General features: G+C 38.4%; 1 protein-coding gene across 3 annotated transcripts in view; it reads left to right on the top strand.

The window, feature by feature from the left end:
- Positions 1-26,438, top strand: part of GRB10 (growth factor receptor bound protein 10) — a 278,346-nt gene that overhangs the window by 70,668 nt on the left and 181,240 nt on the right. For all 3 annotated transcript variants that reach the window (XM_043971116.1, XM_043971134.1, XM_043971125.1), the window contains exon 3: positions 15,153-15,250. In XM_043971116.1, the coding sequence (XP_043827051.1) occupies positions 15,200-15,250 (51 nt within the window). In that variant the 5' untranslated portion in view covers positions 15,153-15,199. The remainder of the gene's footprint in view (positions 1-15,152; positions 15,251-26,438) is intronic.

Here is a 26,438-nt window from a genome sequence, read left to right as displayed (position 1 = left end):
TATTCAGTAGCAATTTGGATTCAAGGAAAGGGAACTAATAAGGAGATAAGGCGAGGGGCTATTTTGACCCAATTTTACAGTCTAAGAGGTATTGAAGGGGAAAGGGCAGTCTTCTATGGAGGGCCCTAATGGGGACTTTGGATTGTAGTGTAGTTGGAATTGTTCCCATTTTAAAGATTTAAAAAATTGAGACTTAAAATGATTATGATTTGTGTATGTTCACATAGCCAATTAATGGTTTTCTTAGAACTCTTTATCAAGTCATCAAAAAGTCCCCGAGATGTGTCCATTTCATTAAATGAATAATGCATCTCTATGGAATGTTTTGCTGTGCTATAACTTGATTAGAATACCATGTTGATTAGGCCAGGGTCATCGGTTCACTTCCCAAGGTGGGGTCTGTTTCATCTGGTTCCTTAGTCACCGAGTCACCACCCAAAATTTCCATTGCTCTCAAAGCGGGGTGTAGGTGGATCCATACAAATAAGTATTACCAAAAATGTCCCCAGATGTAGAAACCATTTATGATTGTTTAGTATAAGAAGAGAACAGCACATATTGCTTACAACCATGAGCAAAAGCAGACACTTGAGGTTGTTTTCATTGAGAGAAACATCAAGCTTATTTACTCTGAGCTTTTTTCTTTAATTATAAATTTGTAATAATTTTAATATACATTTAAAAATATTCACTGCTTTCATCATAAATGTGAGATGTTTTGTGTTTGTTTAGACCAACATGAAAAGCTTAAAAGTCATCTTCCAATTTGTTTGTAGACTAGAAAAGAAAGAGATGCTTGCCTTCATTGATCCTAAATGTTTTTTTCAGTGAAGAGAGGCATCACAGGCTAGTGGTTAGAGTGGTGGACTTGAAGTCAGAAAGATCTTGATTCAGATCCCACCTGAGATACTTATTAGCTATGTGACTCTAGGCAGTCCACTTCAACTCTGGACCTTAGCTTTCTCATCTGTAAAATGGAGGGATTGTGCTAGATGACACGTAAGGTCCCTTGTAACTCTAAATCTTTGGTCCTCTAAGTTAATCAAAAGTATAGAAGCACATGTAACCCTGGGCAAGTCACTTCACTCTGATTGCCCCAGTTTCCTTATCTGTAAAATGAGCTGGAGAAGGAGATGGCAAACCACTCCAGTATCTTTGCCAAGAAAAATCTCAAATGGGGTCACAAAAAGTCAGACATGACTGAAATGACTGAACAGCAACAAAAACTACAACAAAAATAGAGGCACATTCTTTCTCTACCTGCAGCAGAAGGAAGTTTTGTAAATGCAGGATTGTCCCTATGGTCATCCCAGATGCTGAAACATCTTGCTTATGAGACGAGTATTGATTTCTCATTACCACTTCCCAGAGACTTGTTTTTTAAGATTTTCCTTTATGTGTATAAAGGAGTCCTCTTTCTTGATTCTCATATTGTCGACTCTGGTATTTGGCATCAGAATTCCATTAAGATCATTGAAGATGGGGCAGCTAGGTGGCGCAGTGGATAAAGCACCAGCCCTGGATTCAGGAGGTCCTGAGTTCAAATCTGGCCTCAGACACTTGACACTTACATGCGGTGTGACCCTGAGCAAGTCACTTAACCCTCATTGCCCTTAAAACAAACAAACAAACAAAAAACCCAAAAAGATAATTGAAGATGCCTTAGGATTACCCTTTTCAATGATGGAATATCTTGGTACCAGGTTGCATTCTTCCTTAAAACAGGTAAATGGGAGCTGAAAAATAAATTGGCCTCATTGTAGGTAGACAGACTTAAATGAGAGTTTGGGAACAAAGTCTGATTCTCTTTAGTGGGGATACCTTTTATAAAATGAAATCTCCCTCTCTCAAGTGCATGTTTACTTTTATCCAGTGAGTGTTTATTACATCCTTACAGTTTGCTAGGCACAGATGTATGCCAAGGTAACAGAACAGTGCTTGTCCTTGTGGAACTTACATTCAACTAGATGGAAAAACATGTACACAATGATATGTAAAATTTTACACAATAAAGTAATATTTTGGAAGGGGGGAACTAACAGGTGGAATAAGGAAAAGCTTTTTGTGGGAAGTGGTTCCTAGAGGTGGGGGTGAGAAAAAGGAATACATTCTGTGTATGGAGGAAAGCCTGTCTAAAAGAGGCATGGTGATGGGAGATGGAGTATCCTTTATTGAGATCAGCAAATAGGCAAGTTTGACTGGAATGGTCAGTGTATGAGTGGCACTGTGGTGGCACAGTGGATAGTGTCCTGGAGTCAGGATGATCTGAGTTCCAGTCCTACCTCAGGCACTTATCCAGGTGTGACCCTGAATAAATCAGTTAACCTTTCTAAGCCTCAGATTCTCATCTGTAAAATGGAGGGTGGAGGAGAATTTAGTGGCTTCTAAGACCCCTTCTAGCTTTAAATTGTACTTCTAGGATGAGCCCAGAAGAGTAGATCTGTACTTTATCACACAGTGAGTTTGTTGAGGTCAAGGGTAGGGTTGGCTTCAGTTTTGTGCCCTCCCCCACCATCCCTTGAACCCACACAAGCCTTGCTACCTAATAAATAGATCCTCAGGATGTTTATTGGATGAATGAGTATTTGCTAGGCTCATCCTCGGTTCCTTCCTCTTCCTTTTGTTCCTTCTTACTCTAGAGAATCCTATAATAACCAAAAGTCATCAGCAACAAACAGGTATGCTCCAACTTCACGATAGAACATTTTAATCAGTGAGAAATGAAAGCATACCAGAATTTCTTTTCAGGTTTTTTTCATAATTAAAAAGAATTCGTTTCAAGGTTTCTTCCAAGTCAAATGCAAACCAGAGAGTACTGAATCTAAGGAGCCTAAACCACATGAGGAATTTAAAAGTCATGATGTTTAATTTTAACTTTGTGTACATATACTTTGTGGTGTTTTGAATCCTTAGCACATTGATCATTGGTCTAAAAAGGAGCCTGTGCCTTTAAAAAAAATTGCTAATTTGAAGTTGAGGAAGTAAAGGATGAGCTTTGGACATTATGCTACTTACCTGCAACTTTATAGTCATGTGGTTTTTTTTTTTTTCCCGAGGGAAGGAAGGAGGTAGATTTTCAGCTTTTGAAAGTCTCACTTTGAAAGCTTTTATGTGGTGGGTGAGTTATCACAGTATTCCTGGGGACTAGTCAAATAAATCTTATGCTTTTGTGAAAAGCTAGAAAATAATCCCCATGCTTCATATTACAAGCACGTTGTTTGCCGAGTAGATTTTCTTTTTAACTTAAAAGCTTAACCAGATGTGGAAAAATGAAGTCAGTAACGTTTAATGGTTGAAAACTTGTCAGTTTGCTCTTCCTTATCTGGTTCTAAGTCGGCCATCTCTTGTCCTCGTTCTGCAGATGGTGAAATGTTGGGAACCTCTACATTTAGCGGGTAGAACATTTTTTTCTGTTATTTTCACACATTCGAATTTCAAGACAATCTGCATATTGAGTGCTGGCCGGATGCCTTGTTTCTTGGAGTTACCCTTGAGTTTAGAGGCTGTTAGTATGTGTGAGGCAAAGATTTCTTTCAGAACCCTAAAATACCCCATCACAGCTCAGACTGTAAATATACGACCCAAAGTTAACAAAGAATTTATTGGGTACTCAGATGGCACTGAGGTCTCACTGATGTGGGTGGGTATTCCCTCCAGTGAAATAAGTAGCATTTCCCCCACTTCTCCCTATTCTGTGTTACTTGTCCATGTATTTCAGAAGTTTGCCACAGGTGATCCAAGTTACCCACTATGACTCTTTTTTGCCTTTTCCTGATAGCATGAGGAATTACAGTAGGACAGAGAACCTGACCAACATTAATTTTTTACTTATACTCTTTCTTCGATGTGATCCTCAACATTGCCTCTCTGTGTAATTCCTTGTTTTTTCTGTGTTGCAGCCTTAGGTAATAGGTTTAAATTCCTGCTTATTTCTCCATTACACATGAACAAGGTCAGGATTTTGTTACTTTTGGCCAGAGATTGATTTTAAGATTTAGAGCAAAGAGTAGGTACAATGTAATCTTTAATACAGTATGAATTATAGCTCACAAGAGCAGCACGCCAGAATGAGTTTCTTAGAGTAAAAGCTGGTAGGCTGGTTTCATCCAAAGAGCCATTGGACCAATATGCTGTTGTGTAGCTAGCTACCTGGGGCATGGGGTGACTGGCTTGAGGTGCAACTAGTGTGTATGAACTAGATATGCAATAGGTGGGTGTCAGTTGGAGCAGGTGGCTATTGTGCAATAAATATCCAAGCACAACAAATATTTATGAAGCCCCCGTGGAGTCTGGAGTACTGTTAGTCTCAGGTAATGATACATAGCTGTGGCCCTCAGGGAACTTACAGTCTATTCGGAGGGAGATAAAGGAGTGAAGATCACTATAATGCACACTGTTACATGTTAAGTACAATAGGGAGTTACAACACAAAATGCTATTCAAGGCCTGAGGGGGAAAGGTCATTACTGTCCAAAGGGAGTCAGGGGAAAGGTGCGGGGGAGTTAGTCAAGGTCGGGCTGGCATGGATCAGAGCAAGCAACTGGTGGCAGGGCTAGATGAAGTCAGGAGGACAAGGTCTCTAAGAAAGGGATTTGTGGTTGAGTATGTGGAACATGGAGAGGTAGGTCTCCAGCCCACTGGGTCAGAGTGCTTCCGACATAGACAGCCCAGTGTCATGGATAATCCTCTGCAAGTGAAGTTAGCTTTGATAGCTTCTGAAGACATATTAAAACTTTATTTTTAGGAATCTTCAGAACCTACTCACTTGGGTTAGCAAGAATACTTTGTTCCTTTCTCCTAGATTTAGATGTGATTTCTCTCATCTGTCTGTGCTGGCTTGGGGCTGGGAAGCTTACTGGAGGTTCTGTAGGTATGCTCACGGCCCCTTAGAAGGTCACGTGAGCTGATTGAAGAGGAGCATGTCCTCTTAGTCAACAGAGGGTTCGTTAGCCTCTTGGTTATCTTTCTTCTGAGTCCTAGATTGTACGGCTCTCGTGGATAGAGTGTCGGCCTTAGAAGCAGGAAGACCAGTGCAGCCTCAGAAGTTTAATAGCTGTGCGATCCTGCACAAGACCTTCGGAGCATAGTGTCTGTAAAATGGAGCTAACGTTCCAGCCACCCAGTGGTACACAGCCTTGGAGTCACTTTTTATTCTTTACTTCTTCTGGTACATTCCAGGTGCCCAGTGTGGTTGCTTTTATCTCTACAACATCTCTATCCCCTTCTCCTCATTTACAGAGCCAAAACACTCTAGCTCAGGTCCATATCCTGTGCTTTCCATATGTTAACTCATAGGAGCCTCACAACAGCTCTGGGAGGTAGGTGCTATTATTATCCTTTTTTTACAGAGGAGGCTATTGAGGCACAGAGAGATTAAGCGACTTGCCCAGAATCACACAGCTAGTAAGTGTCCAAGGAAAAATTTGAACTCAGGTCTTCCAGACTCCAAGTCTTACACCCAATTCACTGAGTCATCTAGCTTGCCTCTAGGATCAAATACACATTCCTTCATAATTTGACTCCGGCCTTCCTTTCCAGTCTTTGGTACATAGTTCTCCCTTTGAGAATCTAGTGGTTCAACCAAAATGATTTTTGCTGTTCTCCCACCCTATATCTGATCTCTCATCTCTGACCTCTTACCCAGGCTGTTTCCCATGTCTGTAAGAAACTCCTCTCATCTATTCCTCTGAGAATCCCTACTCTCCTTCCAAGTTCAACTCATGCTCAAAGACTGCTTTTTAGAGGAATCCTTTCCTAATTCCCCCAGCTTCCAGTGCCTCAGTTCTCCATTGAAATTACCAGTGTGTTTATTTTGTATACATTTTAAATCTGCTTATGTCTACCCATTGCTTCTCCTGATAGAATGTAAGCTCCTATTATTTTTTTTCATCTTTGTAAACCTACTTCCTAGTAGTGGGCATTTAATAAATGCTTATTTATTGATACATTAAGAGGTTACATGGAAGGTTTACTTGGCTACTGGGCTAGGGCAAGGGGAGTCTGTGGATATTTGCTTTTTTATGGTAGTAATAGACAAAGTTTGGCTTTGAATTCACTTCATTCCTTCAAATGACTCATGATTTCCTTAGTGTAGCTGCTTCCTCCCTTGGACTTGGATCCTAACTTCTCTATATCTGCATCTTAATATCTGGATTTCATGCATTGATTTTTTTTTTCTGTTTCCGTTTTTATGCGGGGCAATGGGGGTTAAGTGACTTGCCCAGGGTCACATAGTAAGTGTCAAGTGTCTGAGGCCGGATTTGAACTCAGGTCCTCTTGAATCCAGGGCTGGTGCTTTTTCCACTGTGCCACTTAGCTGCCCCCTGGATTTCATGCATTGAAATCTACATCATCTGGTAGCTACCCTTCCTGTTTAATGAGGCTTTCAGAACTTACCTAGGCTGGTCCTTGTATCCACTTCACTTGTTCATCTATTGTCAGGTTGAAATTCGAGGTTGTTAAATATGGCCTGCCAGTAATTGTGCTCCATTAGGAAAGCTTGTACTTACCTGGAGTCCACGATCAGATATTGCAATATGAATTTAGCGGCAGCATTAGGGACATTTGAAGTAAAAGACTGACCCCCTATAATTAACTTGAACTCTTCTAAAATAGTGTAGCTTGCAAAACATCAAATCTTTGTAATGTATGTTTTGAGAAATAGAGAAATAAATTGATGCCCCTGTTTTCTATATCCAATTCTTTAAATACAAGAAAAAAGGGAAATTAATATTGCAAAATTTGCCCTTGGCTTGCTTTTGTAGCTGAATCAATTTTTCTTACTAGTTTCAAGTTTCAATATAAATGTGATGGCAGTTAGCTTTGATGAGGATCTTTTATTTTAAAATGGCTTTATTGTTGCTTTTCAATTTTTTTACAGTATTTAACACAGTGTTTTGACACATAGTAAGTTCTAAATAAATGCTGTTGACTTGACTGACATCCCCCTCCCCATGTTGCCCCTTCCTTCGAAAAAGAATCTTTCCTTCTAGCAAATAGACAGTCAAACAAAACAGAACCCCTAGGCCAAGTTCGAGAAAGACTCATTCTGTACCTGTATTCCTCCACCCCATGGGAAGAATGATTTCACTATGAGGCTTCTGAAGTTACCATTAGTCATTGTACTGATGTTCTTAAGTTTTTCATTTCTGTTTTCCTTCAGATTATCATGGCCATTGTCCAAGATGGATCTAGAAGGGGGGCTGGTACAATTGGTCCATGCTCTGTGAATGCCTATACAGATATACCTTGCTTTATTGCACTTGGCTTTATTGTGCTTAATTGATATTGCTTTTATAAAAAATTGAAGGTTTGTGGCAACCCTGTGTCAATGATGGAAGTTTTGTTTGCACGATTTTCCCCAGTAGCATGTGCTTTCAATCATGTCTCTGTCACATTTTGGTAATTCTTGCAATATTTCAAACTTTTTCATTGTTTTTCTATATGTTATGGTGATCTGTGATCAGTGATCATTGATGTTACTATTGTAATTGTTTTGGAGTGCCATGTAATTCATCTGTATAAGATAGTGAACTTGATTGGTAAAGGTTGTGTGTGTTCTGATTGCTCCACTGACCCGCTTTTCCCCATCTTTCCCGCTCTCCTTGTGCCTCTACAGAACAATAGTGAAGAATATTACATAAACTTAGTTGATAAAGTAGCAGCAGAGTTTGAGAGGTTTGACTCCAGTTTTGAAAGAAGTTTTACTGTGGGTGAAATGCTATCAAACAGCGTCATCACATACTACAGAGAAATCTTTCATGAAAGGAAGAGTCAAGTGATGGGGCAAACTTCATTGTTGTCTTATTTTAAGAAGTTGCCATGCCACCCCAACTTTCAGCAACCACCACCTTAAGTCAGTCAGACATTGAGGCAAGACCCTCCACCAGCAAAAAAAGATAATTCTGACTCGCTGAAGGTTCAGATGATAATTTGCATTTTTAGCAATAAAGTGTTTTTAAATTAAGGTATATAGATTATTTGGACATATTAGTATTACACACTTAATAGACTACAGTACAGTGTAAACGTAACTTTTATATGCAATGGGAAACCAAAAAAAAATTCAATTGATTCACTTTATTAAGACATCCCCTTTATTGCAGTGATCTGGAACCAAACCCACAATATCTCTGATGTATACCTGTAGTCATGTCCTCCTGGTTCTGCTTATTATTTCACTCAGAAGTGACAACCCAGGATAAAACAGAGAAGCCTGTTCAGAAAATTAGAAATACTCTAGAACTGTCATTAGAATATTATTTATCACAGAGAACTCAGAAAGCTTTTCTTTCTTTCTTTCTTTCTTTCTTTCTTTCTTTCTTTCTTTCTTTCTTTCTTTCTTTCTTTCTTTCTTTCTTTCTTTCTTTCTTTCTTTCTTTCTTTCTTTCTTTCTTTCTTTCTTTCTTTCTTTCTTTCTTCCTTCCTTCCTTCCTTCCTTCCTTCCTTCCTTCCTTCCTTCCTTCCTTCCCTTCTTTCTTTTTGGTTTTGAGAGGTAGCATGGAGACCAAAGACCAAATACTGTAGTGAGAATAAATTGAATTCGTTTATGCATGTGCTATGAGGATAGCTGCTTGTTTTGCCTTTGAGGTGTGTGTGTGTGTGTGTGTGTGTGTGTGATTATGTATTTGATTGGAGGGCAGGGTGTGCTGAGGGACTGGTGCTGTATTGTTGTTCATCCTCAATTGGATGAACAACAATACAGAAGACTCATCTTTAATTGTTTCCTCAAGAATTTAATATATGATATACAATTTATGTCAAAATACAAACTCAAATTGAACTGATAAATGTAAAAGACACACTATTTAATGTCTTTTTTAAATGAGCCTGCGAAGTTAAAAGAGGGAAAGGAAGGACAGGGCAGAGACAATGTCCTTCCTTTCAAAGGTGACTTTTTGCTCGTATTGGTATGGGTTATTTTGATCTCTTATGTCATAGAGAAATGATTTTCTGTCTGAAAGTTCAATGTATATGAATGATTGATAGGAATGACTTCATTAAACAATTATTGCATTCTCGGTTCCTGCAGATTCTCTAATGAACACTGAGAAATGTTGCTTTTAAAATAAGCAGGTCTTGCAAAATTATGGGACCTTGCCTAGAAAAACTACTGGTGGTAATTGAGGGGAATTCCACTGATGCAGGAGTAGGAAAAATATCAATGATTTAAAAATAATCAGGCTTTAAAATATATTTTAATCTTACCTTTTGGGGGGGGGTCGTTAGTTTTTTATTAAAGAAAAAGAAAGAAACCAAGACCGTATGTAAAGACAGCTTTGTGTTAAAGTTTTAGAGGTCCAAGATCATTGTGAAAAGGAATTTAAAACTTTTAATCATAAGGTATCCTTTTTTTGCAAATTTTTTATTTGTCTTAAACTTAAATACAAAATAAGAAAAGGGAAAAACACTTCCACATACACAGCAAAACATAAGAGAGAATTCAAGATAAAACAATAAATTAACATTCAAGAAAACCTGTATAATAAATACTATACATTGTTTTCAAAGCTACCCAGCATTTCTTTGCTTCCTTTGGGCTTTTTGGAGGGTTCTCTGCCGTGCACTTTTTACTTAATTTTTTTCCTCTACCCTCAGGCTACAATTTAACAAGATACATATACACATACATGGATATCTATAAACATAAACATAACACATTATCAGTCATACACATATATGTAAGACCATATTGTGCATATTTCCACTTATCATCTCTTTCTCTGGATGTGGATAGCATCTTCCAATCATAAAGTATTATGGGAGGGTTTTTAAAAAATTCTATTTCCTTTCTGTATCATTTCATTTGAGTTCTAGTCCCATCCAGCTCTCTAGTGTGTATCTTTTGAGAAATCCAGCCATCACCACAAAAATCTCTAAACCTATACATTTTCTTTGGTTCCAGAGCCACTCCCTGTCCCAAACCGTGTGTCTTTGTCACCATTGTTCTTTCAGCAACCTAGTCTTAAAAGCTTGGGACCTTCTCTGCTGGATCCTCCTTTATCTTCCATATCCAGGCTTTCACCAACTCCTATCACCTTTTTTTTCTTTCCACTTTGAAAAGAACTCTGCTTGTGACATCATCTGATAGCCCCACTTGGATCATGTCACTGCCTTGTTCAAAAGCTGTCAGTGACTTCTTGAGGCTTCCTGTATCAAAGCTAGATTCCCCTTTTTGATTCACCATAACCCGACTCCAATCTACATAATCAAATGAAGAGGTGTTAGCTTTGGTTGCAGGGGGCCTGACTTGGAATCCCTGCCGGCTTTGCCTGTAATTTACCCACTGTGACGTTAAGAAAGTTAGCTCACATCTCTAGACTTCAAGTTCCCATTCTGTAAAAAGATGGGGTTGGGGCAGCTAGGTGGTGGCACAGTGGATAAAGCACTGGCCCTGGATTCAGGAGGATCTGAGTTCAAATTTGGCCTCAGACATTTGACGCTTTCTAGCTGTGTGACCCTGAGCAAGTCACAAACAAAAAACAAACAAATAAAAGATGGGGTTGGATAGATCAGTGGTGCCGAACTCTAATAAGAATACATCCCTGCAGACTGCATACTGATTTAGAAAGCTACAAATTAGCGTTATCTCATATTATATTTTTATTTATTTCATTAACTATTTCCCAATTATATTGAAATTACGATTTAAGCTACACAAGGAAGTTTTGCAGACCACATCATTTGACACCTGGCCTGGGTGACCTCTAAGGTCCCTTCTAGCTTCAAATCCTTTCCATTTCTTTTGAAGTGCTTTGTTTTGTTAGGCTTTTAACTAAATTTAAGCCTCTAATATTGCCTTTAATCAATAGATATTAGAGTAATTAGATTACCTTGAGGATTATTGGTTCTTTCTTTCTCTCTTCCAATATTCCCGTTAAGTCACTAATTAGACCTAGGAGGTACAAATGGCAATCAATTACAGAATTACAGTTCACAGAACATCATTTAGTGTTGGATATATTTTTATATATACTTATTTTTTTACCCACATGAATGTAAGCTACTTGCAAGTAAGGAATTGTTCATTCTTTGTATATCCTCAAAACTTAATTATATATCCTTGTTATATAGTTGGTGCTTAATAAATACTTGATCAGTTGATTAAAGAATAACTCAGGTATCATTCCAAATGCAGGCAAAGCTCATTAGAATATGGCAAAATGCTTTCCTACTGTGCAATAAGAAATTTTAAATGGAAAAATAGAAAATAAAATGAATAAATATATTGAAAAGTGAAAATTGCTCCCTTCATTTTCCAAGCAATTTTACTCTTAAGCAAAATTTTAACTGTTCTTTTCTAACAAGGTGATTCGAGTGTGTTCTCTTGAGATGTTATGAAACATTACACTGGATATCAGAAATGTGCCCCAAGCATTTATTTTGTTCATAGCAGCATTTTGGAGACATCTCCGAAGCAAAATTCATTAGAAGTTAAAAGATAAATTCAATAGCTTTGACAGCCAGAAAAAATGACTTAGTTGAATTCATCTTTTAGAGCAAAGGTGAGGATCAGCTTTTGATGTTAATAGTGTCAAGTGCATGATGCCTAAAGAGGCATAGAAGAATAAAGACATTGATCTTTATAGATTAAAAACAGTGGCTTATTCCAGTTGCAAGAGAGCGTTCTGCAAGGCTGGTTAAAAGGCTTGTTGAAAGGAATGGAAAGGATAAAGAAACCTGATAGCCCTGTAGAGAATCAATCTCTCCTTCATCACATTTTACATTTCAGTTACAGCTTTTAACCAAGGATCAATCAAGTGTATTCTAAATGATGGGGCTCTGTTTTTCCTGTATAAATTCTAGTTTTCAAAACAGAACCACAAATAGGAATTCTAGTTGGATTAAAGGGAGTGGTCTCTCTTCATTTTAACTATATCTTTATTTTTTATTAGTTGCGTTTTTATTGACATTCCCTTTTGCTTTTTATACATCTCCTAGATTTCTCCTGTACCCATTTCCTCCCCTCTTCTACAGAGCCATCCTTTTATTTCAGACTAAAGGAAAAAAAGAAGAGAAAAAAATCAGCAAAACCAATCAATACACTAGAAAAATGAAAATATATGCTTTGTTCCATATCCATAGGTTTTTCACACTTGTGCATATCTTTATTTTAGGGAAGCACTGTTCAGAATAAATGAATTGATTGTTTCAGGAATTTGACAGGCAGAACACTGAGCTGATCTAAATTCCATTGGTTTTTCCCTTGTGAGTTGACATGAACATATCCATCCCAGGGCCTGAGTTTTGTTATTTCTTAGGAATATTATGAAGATTGCTGAGATGGTGTTGGTAAAGATATTCTACAAGTCCTGTTAGGCTTCCCCTACATAGTATTTATTGTACTTAATGACCTCTTTGGATGTGTCCCAAGAGTTTTGTCAGATAGAAGAGTCCCTGAAGCTGCTCCGTTTTTCTATCTTGTGATGAGAGTCATTTATTTTAGCTGTTAGTGTTTATTAATAATTGCTTTGAAGAAGGGGCTATGTGGTATAAAAGGTTTACCGGAGCAGGACTTTGCTTCTTCTTAGCTTTTCCTTTTTTATCCAGAGACCATTTTGAAACAGATTCAGATTTGTGGGAGGCAGATTCAAATCTGAATGAATGCTTGAATTTAGTTTATATTCCAAAACATTTTTGGCATAATTTTCGTGCCACCAGCAAGAAGGCAGAGTTCTCTGTGGGTAGGGAATGCTGTTCTTGGTATTGGTGTATTCTTGCCAAATTTGCTTCTTGGGCATGAGTCTGTCACCTTTTAAAAAAGTTCCCCTTTGTGTGTTTTGTTATTTGATACTAAATCTAGGAAATGGCCACAAGTCTAGATCTGTGATGCTATAATCACTCTATCCTAAGATCTAAGGTTTAGGACTAGAAAGGACCTTAGAAGGCTCTCTAGTGCGGCTTCCTCATTTTATAGGAAATTGAAGCCCATGGAGAGTCAATGACTCTAACAAAGGCACACATCTATTAAATTACAAAGCCAACAGGTCCAGTGACGCCAAGTTTAGCCCTCCAAGGTCAAGGTTTCTCCTTTCCCCCTTTTCCTCACCACCTTTACCTCTCTCCCCTTCTCTTTCCCTCTCTCCATTCCTCTTCCCCCTTCCCTTCCCGCTTTCTTTTCTCTGCCTCCCTCTCCTTTCTTTTTTCTTCTTTCTCTCCTCTTTTCCTTTCCCCTTTCCTTGTCTCCTCTCTCCTCTCCTCCTTTCCCTTTCTTTTCCCCTTCTCTTGCCTTTTTCCCATCCCCTATTACCTCCATGCTCCTTTCCTTTGTCCCCTCTCCCTACCTATTCCTCCTCCCCTCGGCCCTCCCCTCTCCAATCTCTTGCCCCTTCCCCTTCCCTTTCCTTTTCCCCTATAATCAAAGAAAGCAAATTTCTCCCAATAGCCATATCCAAATGTGTGTATCTTATTCTTATCTTTGAGTGTACTACCAGGGTTCTTCCCATGCACCAAGCTGACCTATGGAGTAGTTAGTATTTAAATTTAAAAAGAACAACCATCTTGGAATGATAGACAGTTATCCCTTCCACATTGCAAAGGGTGGGAGGGTAAAGGGGGGGATTAGGGGCATGGTCTCCCCTTTTCTTTTATGGGGTATTTACAGTACCTTTTGTTTGTTCGTTTTGTTTTTGGGCCAGGGCAATGAGGTTTAAGTGACTTGCCCAGGATCACACAGCTAGTAAGTATCAAGTGTCTGAGGCTGGATTTGAACTCAGGTCCTCCTGAACCCAGGACTGGTGCTTTATCCACTGTGCCACCTAGCTGCCCCCTCACAGTACCTTCTTACAAAATTTGGGTTAAGTATTTGATCAAAAGCTTCATTCTATACAATATTATGCAGATATTTTATGCATTTCTGAGTTTCTAAACCTTTCTTGTGTCATCAGTGGCCTTTGCATGTCGTTTGAAGCTTCCACAAAACTCCCCCCCCACAATTTCCAAATAATTTCTTATGCTGACCTGCAATATATTGAAAATATTATGGGGAAAATTGCAACATGGAAGGGATAACTGTAGTGGTAAATGCACTCAGAAATGCTTCTGAGTAAGAGCACTTTAGGGATACCCTGCTTTCAGCGGACTCACTAAACCACTGAACCAGTTTCTGCTCCTACTGGGGATGACCATTAAATAAGAGCACAATCCTTTTGGATTCAGACTATACTTTTCATTTCTAAGAGTTGATATTTGCTACAACTTCTTGGCAAGATAACTCTGCCCGGTGCTTCTCTGAAATTAGTTAATTGGGCAGGTTATTTTTCATTGCTAATATTTCAGAAGTAGATGGACAATAATCATTCAATGGTCAAACCCAGCATCTGGTAGTTATGTTTATGTTATCCATAACCCATTTCTAATGTTGCATTTCTGGATGTAATAAGCCAATGAAAACAAATTGCTAGCATTAGCTTCAGGAGAGGCTAAGTGACTTGCCCATAGCTACCAAGTTTTGGAAGTCTCTTTCCCCCCATGCCAGGGACAGTGACCTTCCAACAGCACCATATTGCCCCTCCAGATTGTATTGTCTTTCCGTTACCACCATGTGGTTATCCCAAAAGAATCCTCTTCTGACCCACACTATCTCCTAGGTTAGGGGTTCATTTCAGTGTATCATGGATGCCTTTGGGAGTCTAGTGAAACCAAGGGACCCCTTTTCAAGAATAATGCTTTTAAATGAGCAAGATAAAATAGATGGGATTATGGGCAGCTAGGTGGCACAGTGAATAAAGCACTGGCTCTGGATTCAGGAGGACCTGAGTTCAAATCCAGCCTCAGACAATTGACGCTTACTAGCTGTGTGACTCTGGGCAAGTCACTTAACCCTCATTGCCCAGCCAAAATAAAAAATAGATGGGATTAAAAAGAAAACCAATTATATTGATAGACAGTTATCAAAATACTAAAAACAAAGCAAGTTAGGGTATCCTCAGGTTAAGAGACCCTGCCCTATTATATGATCTGATGCATAAATGCTAGGATAAAGCCTGTAGTTGCTTTATATTAATGAGAACTCTATCAGGTCCACAAATTGAGATGGCCTAGGAGTGCTGGAGATTTTATTATCCCTACGCAGAAATTTGGTTTTTAGTAGTAACATAATTAGCCTGAACTTTTCCTTTGCCTTGGCTTCTTATGATTGATCTTTGTTGCAGGTGCAGTGCCAGAGTAAATGTAAATTGAAGAAAGCAAGAAAGAACCAATGGCTTTAGCTGGCTGCCCGGATTCCTTTTTGCATCATCCATATTACCAGGTATGGGTGTTTTTGTGCTCCTGGTGAAATCAGTCAGATGTAGGCTAGGATGGAAAAAACCAGAAATTCACCAACAATAAGTTCTAGTTTTGCACAAAGGAAATTCCTGAGATGGAACTGCATGAAAGTTCATTAGTAGAAGATGGTAGGAAGATGTTACCATGATCCAGCCCTTTCTTGACTTTGAAAGAACTCAGTATTGCATAAACAATCATCTGCTTTTCCAAATACATCCCTTTCCCTCCCCTCCCCTCCCATTCCCAGAAGCCATCCCTTGTAACAAAAAAATAAAAAGAGGGGGTTGTAGGGGGAAGCAGTTCAGGAAAACTAATCGACACATCCACAATATCTGACCTTACCTGTGGTTTATATACTCATAGACTCCCATCTTTACAAAGAAAGAAGGGAGGTGCCTTCTCATATCTATTCTTTGAGACCAAGCTTGGTCATTCATAATTTCACAGCACTGATTTTTCAGTTGTTATCATTTCTATTTTCAGTGTTGTTGTCATTTTATATGTTGTTTTTCTGGATCTGCTTATCAGTCTTCTTGCATCAGTTCTTAGATAAATTTTCTTGTGTTTTTTTATATTCATCATTTAGTAATAGTCCATTACATTTTTGTTCTACAGTCTGCTTAGCTATTTCCCCAATCAATGGGCATCTACTTTATTCTTTGCTATTACAGAAAGTCCTGCTATAAATGTTTCTCTGTATGTAGGACCTTTCTTTTATCACTGACTTCTTTTTTAAGTAATAAACATATTTATTTTTAGTTTTGGGTTCCAATCTTCATCCCTCCTTCCTTCCCCCACCCCTCCCTGAGGTGTCAAGCAATCAGATATGGGTTATACATATTATCATTGACTTCTTGGGAGTCATGAAATCTCTATGTTAAAGGTATGGACATTTTAGTTATTTAATTTAGACAATTCTAAATTTCTTTTCACAATGGTTGGACCACTTAACAGCTCTACTAACGGTATATTACTGTCCATCCCCGACTTTTTCATTGGAGATTTTAATTGCAGAGACTGAAATAAATAGCGTCGTATTCTGAATCAAGTAGATACTGGGTAATCATCTCTCAAGTACCATAATAGTAAATGGGAAAAGTTTCTTAGTGTATGATACTGAAATGTTCTCTGGAAAGCCTCAGCTTAAGTTGCAAGAAAATCCAAAGAGAAAAGTTTAGCAAGAGGCTGATTTTTGCCCAGAGGTAGCAAAACTTAATGACTTTGTAGCTTTCCAATTGTAAATGATTAAAACATTTTAGAGAAACTGGCTTGGGGTGACTGAATAATGAAACATCAAACTGGACCAAACTTCATTAACTATTTAGACCAGCCTCTTGCCCCTGATAGTGGCAGCAAAGGTGTTTTATAGGGCACCAAAGTTGGACTTTGTGGTAACTTTACTGGGATAGAGAGGTATTCCCCGAGGGGGCAGCTAGGTGGCAGCTAGGTGGTGTAGTGGATAAAGCACTGGCCTTGGATTCAGGAGGACCTGAGTTCAAATCCAGCCTCAGACACTTGACACTTTCTAGCTGTGTGACCCTGGGCAAGTCACTTAACCTTCATTGCCCTACAAAAAATAAAAGAAAGAAAGAAGAGAAAAAAGTGAATGAGAGGGATTCCCCAAACTCTAATTTCTCTTAATAACCTATTATCAAACTATCATGGGAATTATGATGACATCTTCTTAAGCCTATTTGCTGATTTCAGTTCTTATCATCTCAGTGATCTATATAGAAGCTTCTTTTTCAAGTTTCAGGGAATGCCTCCTAATTCTGGTATTCTGAGGTTTCTTGAATAACTGTACAGTTTAAGGATCAAGTGAACTTTGATTAAACATCTCCTCACCCTTCATCTTTCCAAATGGAGTCTTAATGTGTGCACCCGTCGCTTTTTTCTCTTTCCCCTCTCTTAGAATGTAAGCTACCTGAAGGTAGGACCTGTTTCACTTTTAGGTTAATATCATCCTGCCTAGCCCAATGCTTGGCATGTAATCAGTCCTTAATAATGGCTTTGATCGGGGAGGCTAGGTGGCGCAGTGGATAAAGCACCGGCCCTGGATTCAGGAGTACCTGAGTTCAAATCCGGCCTCAGACACTTAATACTTACTAGCTGTGTGACCCTGGGCAAGTCACTTAACCCCCAATGCCCCGCAAAAAAAAATAGTAATGGCTTTGATCATTTTTATCACCTTCTCTGAATTATGTCTGTTTTTAGGTACAGAATGATAACTATATGAAGTATTTCTGGTGTAGTTTTTTTAAAAAATCCCTTTTAAAGGTATTCATACACCTCCTTGAAAAGCAATAGCAACTTTTTCCAAGGGAAAAAAGTGGGGAGGGAGCCTATTTTCCTAATAGGTATCAAACACCTACTGTGTTCAAGTCACTGTCAGCTCCCTCAAAATATAAAATGAGATGGCAGTAGATTCCTTGCCCTCATTGAGTTTATAGTCTAGTAGGGGAGATAAAGCTTGTACATAAATAGCTATAAGAGAAGATTAGTTATTTCATTTATTTAAATCTTTGATGCTCAATCAGTATTGGTTAAAAGCCAGAAAGAAGGAATGGTTTTTGATACCTTCTGTGTATAAAGCTTGGTTGTAGAAGAAATCTGAAGGTTTGCATTTATGTAGGTGGGTGTCTTTGTGATTTTTAAGGCAGACACTTTCTGATGTCTCATGGTTTTATTTAAACATGTTACATGTACTTTATTTTATATAATTTTAATATATACTTTATTCTTATTTTATTAAAATTTACTTTTCATCTCCTTATATCACTGTTCTGGTTGGTATCATTGGCTTGGCCACAAATCTTAGTCTTAACCTCCTCTGAACTTCTCTTAAGCCTAGCCCCTTGGTGCTGTTGGTCACAATGGTTCTAGCTAGGTAAGAGTCTAGATGAGTCATTACAAGTTCATTATCACTGCCAAGAAAACATGATTAGCGGAAGCCTTCCTGAAAACTACCTGAATGGTGTCATTTTCAAGCACGTAGAGCAGCCTGTCCATTTTACTTTTGAAAGAGTGAAATATTGGCTCATCACCCGATGTGTTATGATGCTAGGACACTTGTTGATTTGATGCTTTTTTTGTTCTCTCTCTAATGACATTTAAAATGTCATGTTGGTTCTAGAAGTAGCAGCAAAGTAGGTAAAGGGCTGTACAGAACTTAATTACTTTTAGCTACTATATTTACTGCTCAAATCACCAAAGACTGTTTATCCAAGATTCTCTTTCCCCTGTACCAGGGAACTGTTTCAAGCTGGCATTCTCTTGGAAATGGTATTCTTTGTAGGGGGAGGACACGTTGGGAGGAATTCAGCAGCACTTCTTAGTGGCTTTTAAAAGCCCTTTCTGAATTTTCTAGCTCTAGTAAAAATGTAGTCATACAAGTTGGCAGCTTTTGTCATCTGTTCCTGGAAAATCAGATCACAGTTCCAGAAATTCTCAGAAAATGAGATGATTTACATTGAGGTTCCCCACTTGTGCAATCTGTCGTTGTTACAACAATTATAGATATTCCCCAGACTTCTTTATTGAAAAATGACTTCCTCACTCTTATACATGGGTGCTTAAACAATTCAACTGACTCACTGTTAATTGTGGCACGGATAAGATGTGTGACTTAGCTCCTAAAATTGAACATTTTACATGGAGGTTAAGGGAGGGAGGGACTAAAGTTGTTTCCATTTAATTGCTCTGATTGATGTGTTAAGATTGACAGTGAACAGAGTGGAGTGGTTGGGCACATCTGATTAACCATTAAGGCAACATGTGATCCTTTTAGTCCATCACATTCAAGGGAGGAGCATTTGAAGTGGTTTAGAAAATAAATTTTGTAATTACCATATAAAACATAGGTCTAGTAAGAAATGTGGAGAGGGGGCAGCTAGGTGGCGCAGTGGATAGAGCACCTGCCCTGGATTCAGGAGGACCTGAGTTCAAATCTAGCCTCAGACACTTATCACTTACTAGCTGTGTGACCGTAGGCAAGTCACTTAACCCCAATTGCCTCACCAAAAAAAAAATAAATAAATAAAATAAATGTGGAGAGGCATTGTGATATTGAGTGCAGTGTATTGATTCAAGAGTTGAAGAATCTGAGTTAAAATTTGGAAAAAACTTGGATTTAACTTCTCTCCCTGGTACCTCCATGATGACTGGTTTGTTACTTAATGGCTTAATCTCAGTTTCCACATCTGTAAAGTGAAGGGTTTTCATGAAGTGTTTTCTGAAATTTACAATTTTATAAAAAATTAACATCAAATATACACCATTTCATTATCAAGCTACTCAGTTTGTTCATAACATTGAGAATGAAAACAATAGTGAAAACTGAAATTTATAGGTACATTGAAATATTTATTTATTTGCAATTACATCACTTTTTTACTCTAGTCACATTGGCTACTTAGTATTCCGGGGTATCATTATCTTCCTTCCATTGTTGGAGTAGTCTGTAGCTTTTGAAAATCTAGACCTGGGTTGATACACTAAAAACTTGTGTAGTTGGAGAATAACTATGCCTATATAATTTTAAAACTTCAAGATAGTCAATCAGTTATCATCCAAATTGAGTGACCAGTTGATGCTAGGTACTGTGCTTGAGATATCAAGGCAAAAATGAAACATCCTTTGCCCTCAAAGGGCTTACATTCTATCCAAAGAGAGATATATATATATGTATGTAAGTATATTCAAAATATTTCAGGATCATCCTATCAATTACTGGGATTTTGAGGGGAAGTACTATCAATTGGAGGAGTGGTATCAGGAAAGTCCTTTTGTCAGAGGTGGTATTTGTTTTAAGCTTTGAAGGAAACTAGAGATTACAAGAGATGGGGTTGAAGAGGGAATGCATTTCTAAGATGGGGACAGCTTGTGCTAAAGCATATAGGTGGTAGGAATATTATATGCAATAAAAAAGAACCCTGGGGCAGCTAGGTGGCGCAGTGGATAGAGCACTGGCCCTGGATTCAGGAGGACCTGAGTTCAAATCCAGCCTCAGACATTTGACACTTACTACCTGTGTGACCCTGGGCAAGTCACTTAACCCTCATTGCCCTGTACCTCCCCCCAAAAAAAAACCCACCAAAAAAGAACCCTGAAGAGCCTTTACATATAAATGTGTCAAGCTGGTATACATTCTCCCAGTGGGATGGAGGTTCCTTGAGGTCAGGTATTGTTGTGGTTTGTCTCTGCAGCTAGTGTGTTGTGTTGCACATAGCAGACACTCAATAAATTTTGGTTGAATGGAATCAAAAGGAAATGCCTCATGGATAAAGGATATGGATTAAGATTTTGCTGGGATTAAAAAAAAAATGTTCTTATGGGGGACTGAGTTCTCTAGCCTTCTTTGAATTGCTCCTTTGAATTTAAACATTATTTATAGTCAGACTGTGAATTCCAGGCTGAGAATTTGGGGCTATCTCATCCTGTCAACATTTATTAAGTGCCTGCTTTATCTGGTATTGTGCCAGGATACAATTAATAAAAAGACAGTCTCTGACTTCAAGGATCTTATAATCTAATGGGGGTGGGGGAGACAACACAAAAAAAGGAGGCAGGAAAGTGATGGTGGTGGGGAAACAGGGAGTACCAGTGTGAGGAAATCTTGTTCTATGGAGTTGAAAACAAAAGGTCAAAGATAGGGAGTGGTGTAAACCCCAAACTCCAGTTTCTGCCCTCTATAAAGGAAGGCATTAGGAGGAATTTGGTATGCCCACCAATCAGAAGGGAGAGGAGGCTGAAGGAGCTAGACTTAATATTTTATATGCAGAATGAAGAGCTAGCCTAGGTATTAGGAAGAGTTTGGTTGAGTCCTACCCCTGAAAAGTGCTAGTTGTGTGACCCTGGGCAAGTACATGTTCAGTGTACCTTAAAGTTTTCCAAGAATATAAATTGAAGATCATGTGCTGACTTGAATTGATAGAGGGAATTTCCTCACCTGAGATTCCTTTATAGTAGGTATTCTTTTTTTTTTTTTTTTTTTTTTTTTTGCGGTGCAGTGAGGGTTAAGTGACTTGCCCAAGATCACACAGCTAGTGTCAAGTGTCTGAGGTCACATTTGAATTCAGGTCCTGAATCCAGGGCTGGTACTTTATCCACTGCACCACCTAGCTGCCCCTTATAGTAGGTATTCTTAACTGTCTTTGTGTCACAGACCCCTTCAGCTATCTGGTGAAGTCTATGGACTTCTCGCCAAAATATTTGTAAATGCATAAAATTATAGACAAAGGATTACAAAGAAAAGCGAGTACATTCGAACATAGTTACCAGAATATTAAAAACAACAAACCAAGGTGATGGACCTCAGTTTAAGAATTCTAGCAGTAGGGGGCAGCTAGGTGGCACAGTGGATAAAGCACTGGCCCTGGATTCAGGAGAACCTGAGTTCAAATCTGGCCTCAGACATTTGACACTTACTAGCTGTGTGACCCTGAGCAAGTCACTAAACCCATATTGACCCGCAAAAACCAAAAAACAACAACAAAAACAACTTAGCAGTATAGAAGGAAATCATGTGTCTAATCCCTATTCTGTTGGTGACCTGGAACTCATGAAGATTTTAATCATAGAATGATAGGGGGAATGTGACAATTTAGAATGATAAATCTGATGGTAGGCTATGGCGAATATTGGAGAATATGCTCAACCTCTGCCCATAGAGTCCTGTCAGTTTGGGGTTTTATACAGTTATAGACATAAATCTACTTTGCACAGAAATGCCCCCTTCTGTTCGCCCCACCCAACTCGAGATTCACCTTTTTTGGGAACTTTCCTGGATTAAATTCAAGGGATTTTGGCTGGTCCTCTACACTGTCTTCATTCCCCTATACCCAGGTTCAGCACCTGGGCTTATTGTTTCTCATGCATTGAAAGCAAAATTGGATGAGGTAGGGTAGTGGAAAGAGCTTGGGATTTGGAGTGAAAGAACTATATAGGTTTGAATCCTGGCTTCCCTACTTACAACTTGCTTAATTCTGGGCAAGCCACTTACCTTGGCCTCGGTTTCTTCATTTGTAAAAGAAAAGGTTCCAACTAGATGGCTCAGGAGGTCCTTTGAAGCTCCAGATCTGTTATCCTAGTTCCTTTCCCTTAACTTTTCTTTTATCAACTCACCTCCAATCTTGGCTTAGTCAGAAGCTCTTTGGGGGGGGGGATGGGAGTGGGAGGGAGGTATTTCTAGCCTCAGTCTTTGTGTTTCATTCAAAGCCCATGGGCAGTTTCTTTCCCATTGTCCTAGTCACAGATGGTCTATTCATTCCCCCCCCCCTTGAGCTAATCACAGGGAAAGCTTTAGTTGCCCTTTTTAACCTCCCTGCCCTCCTTCATGGATGGAGAGAACTTGGAAGAAAGAGACTTGGAAGCTTTAAAACCCTGTGTGACGTGATTCTCTCTGAGCCCAGTTTTTATTAAAAACCAGCTAGTAATTATTGACTGCCTACTATGCATGGGGCTATGACAACTTGACAGAATCCTTGCTTTTGGAGAAAATATATCTCTTTTATCTCCTAGTTAGTGTGTTACCAGAACTAGGCTGATTTTTATTGTAACTTCTTTAAAGCTGCATATTGCTATCACCAATTACTTGATGGCTGAAGTCAAGATTTTTTCGAGCCCTTATCTCTTAAATAGGAAAGAACATTTCAGTTAAAAAGTTAAACAGGTTTTGTAAATTAAAATTTGAATTTGTTTGAGTTTTGGTATATTGAACCATGAATAGGTCTCAGGATATATTTAGATATACTGCTGAGGATACTGTCTCTGGAAGCAAAAAACCTGAGTTCAATATCTGGAACTTACTGCCTGTGTGACCACAAGTAAGTTGTCTAATACTTCTGGGGCTCAGTTTCCTCAACAGTGAAATGAAGGGGTTGGAATAGGTCATCTCTGAGATCTCTTCCAATTCTAGATCTTTTGAATCTGTGAACCCATTTGAGTAAACCAGATTGAGTATAAATCAGTCAAGTCCTTTGGAAAGTATCACAGAAGAAAAATGAATGTGTGAAATGCTGAACATTTAAGCTCCAAGAGAAGCCTCACTTCGTTCGGTCAGTTAGCGTCCATATTGCGTGTCTTTAGCTACATTGACACTTTGGTAGAGCTTGATGGCTCATGCCCATTGGACCTTGCAGGGGAGACAGGCATGGTTCAGAGGTGCTGGACTCCAGACTCTTTAAAGGCTGCTTCATGCCAAAGCTGAGTACAAGTCCCCTGCCACATTTCTCACCTCTCACCATCACGTAGGGGACCAAGTTGCTGCTTCATCTTTGGCATTTGTTGGTTGGCATTCCCAGATCCAAGCATCTCTTTGTTGATTTCTTTGGCATATCCCCAGGACTTCAGTTATTTTAATTACAGCAGTTCTTGGAGATGAAAGACTCCCAACACCTCATAGGGATGTTAATGTCATATACATCTGTTTTCCTAAAGAAATTCTATAATGTGCCAGGAGTGTTCTGACAGGGCTGCCATCTGTCTTTCCAGAAGGAATGAACACAAGTGGATGTTGCCATGAGAACCTAATTTTCTTGTATGATACATGCTGTTCACATAGCCCTTTAACAGTTGGATTTGTAAAGCTGAAATACTCATTGACTTACAGACTGCTAGCTACAGTAGAATTGGATGTGGTGGTGAAACATTTTCCATTTCTCACATCTCCACCACCTTCAGACCCCACATGTGGAAAACACAAATAGCTGCCTATTTTTCAAAGTGCCTGTTTAAGAGTGGTATGGAATAGACCCCTGATGATGATGGTGGTGGTGGTGGTGACGATGACAACAATGATGATGGGCCCACAGATGACAAATCTCCATATAACAAAAACAGGCCTCAAAATTTCCTGATGAATCTACCCTGTAAACTCTACTGCAACTTGACCATTAGCACAGACTAAACTCTTGCTCACGATTGGCTAGATATAACATTGACCCACAAAAACGGAACATTTTAAAAAATGACACATGCCAAATATTCAATTTCCATGCTATATGTAATGAACAACTTTCAAAATATAGAGAATGAGCAAAGGAAGTCAAAAGTGTGGGAAGAGGATGAGGTACTTGTCATTGCTGTTATTCTGTTTGTGATTGGAGGTCAGTGAGTCAATTAGCAAACATTTATTAAGCCCAGTTGTACAGACGATGCTTTCAGAGGATGCATGTAGAGGATGTGCTTCCATTGTAATCGTTTTTATGCCACAAAATGCAGTTATTTTACTCACCTTTACAATATTCTGTAGCATGTTTACTCTAAAAGGATTAGAAAAACATAAACTTATCCCAGGACTGTTTCTATCAAAACCACACAAAAACATAAAATCATAATTTATAAATATAATTATAATTATATGATAAAAATAAGAGTACATGATAATAATACTAATAACAAATCCCAACCTCACAATAATGTTTTGGACTTGAAATATGAAAGAATAACATCTGGAAAACAATCTGTCTCAGACCATTTCTATCTGAACTCCATTAAAAACAAGATGAGAACAATGATTTATAATTATTATGTCAATAATATTAATAATAACTGACATATTACACTAGAAGTTTTTCCAAAATACTTCACATGTACTTTCTCATTTAGCCTCAAAACAACCGCAGTGGGGGTAGGGACTACAAATGTTGGTACGGTTCTTCTCATTTTACAGATGAGAAGTGACTCAGCTTTGAAGTGCTAAAGGCAGGATTAAAATCTGCTTCTTCCTGACCATCAGTCCAAATGTTCTGCCCACTGTTTCATGCTAAATCCCCAAGACAAGAGTTTATCAGTGAAATTTTGAGCTATTGGGAGACTCACTTAACTTCATTCTGAATGTGCTCCACTCCGTGCAGAAGTTATGGCAGAGGGGCAAGATAAACACTATTCCAATTATTGGTATCTATTCAAATGAATTAATTCATATAATTAATTTGTACATTAATTTGTTCCACTTTTTATTGGGTTCCCAGAGTCACACATGAGTAGTCAGGAAATTTGGATTCCATTCCTGGCTTTTTTGTTGTTTTTGTTGTTGTTTTTATATCTGTGTGATTATGGGTGAGGCACACTGGGAGCCTTTATTTTCCTCTATAGAAAATGGGGAAATAATCCCTCCTCTGACTACCACACCTGATTGTTGTGAGGATAAAAGGAGTTAATATATGCAAAAGCAAATTTAGAAAACTGGAAAGCACTATGCAATAACATATTGTTATTGTTGTGTAGAGCTGCTAGATTAAAACACACAACATACACACACACACCCCCCAAAAGAATAAAACACTATATTCCTAGCCTGGAAGAACTTGTGAGTCCAGTGGGTAAAGAGAAGACACAATATCACTATGTGATTCCTACTTGGGGGAAGAGACAGGTTCTAAAGTCCAGTGAGATTTTTTATTTTTCAGTTAATAAAAGCAATGGGACTGGGGGCTGTTTTGCCTCTGCCTCCCCCTTTCTTGTCTTAGGGCCAGCCATTTAATTTGGAGGATCATGGGAATCAATATTTCACTGAAATAATTTATTTTTGGAAAAGGAAAAAAAACACCTTTTCATTATTTCAGAGTACTTACAAAAATCATCTTAAGACAATTTAACTGCTAAACTCCATTTATTTATTTATTTAGCTTATCTAAGGTAATGAAATTAGTTACAAGAGCTGGCTCTAAAGTTAAAAAGGAAGGACTTGTGTGCGTACTTTTTTTAGTGTTTGAAATATTATATACTTTTAAATTAGTCTTTGGGGTCTCGGTTTCTTGGTGTTTTCTAAGGTACTTAAATATATTTTTAATGTCTACAAGGAGTGAATGTAGGCTTTCTAACTTGTGCAGTTTAAAGGGTGGGGAAAGAAGTCTAGGAAAACAACTTAATTAATCCTAAAGGAGTTAACCTTTCCCAAAGTTTGAAATAAAATTAAAAATAATTTAACTCCAGGATATCGTAGACCTTTTTTTTTTAAAAAGGTTACCCCTCCCCCCATTTAGTAGAAGAAACTTTGGATCCTTTAGACAACAAAGAATTATGTATATACAAGGTAACTTTAAGGATCTGTGGGAGATTGTTAAAGAGGAAAGAAATACTTAGTAACCAAATTATTTGAAACTCCAGCTTTACTTATTGCTAGTAGAAAGTCATAAAATCTAGAGTAACGTACAGTATTAAGAAATGGT

The sequence above is a fragment of the Dromiciops gliroides genome, chromosome 1 (genome assembly GCF_019393635.1).
Source record: "Dromiciops gliroides isolate mDroGli1 chromosome 1, mDroGli1.pri, whole genome shotgun sequence".
Classification (NCBI taxonomy): Eukaryota; Metazoa; Chordata; class Mammalia; order Microbiotheria; family Microbiotheriidae; genus Dromiciops; species Dromiciops gliroides.
This window is presented reverse-complemented; position numbering and strand designations above follow the sequence as displayed.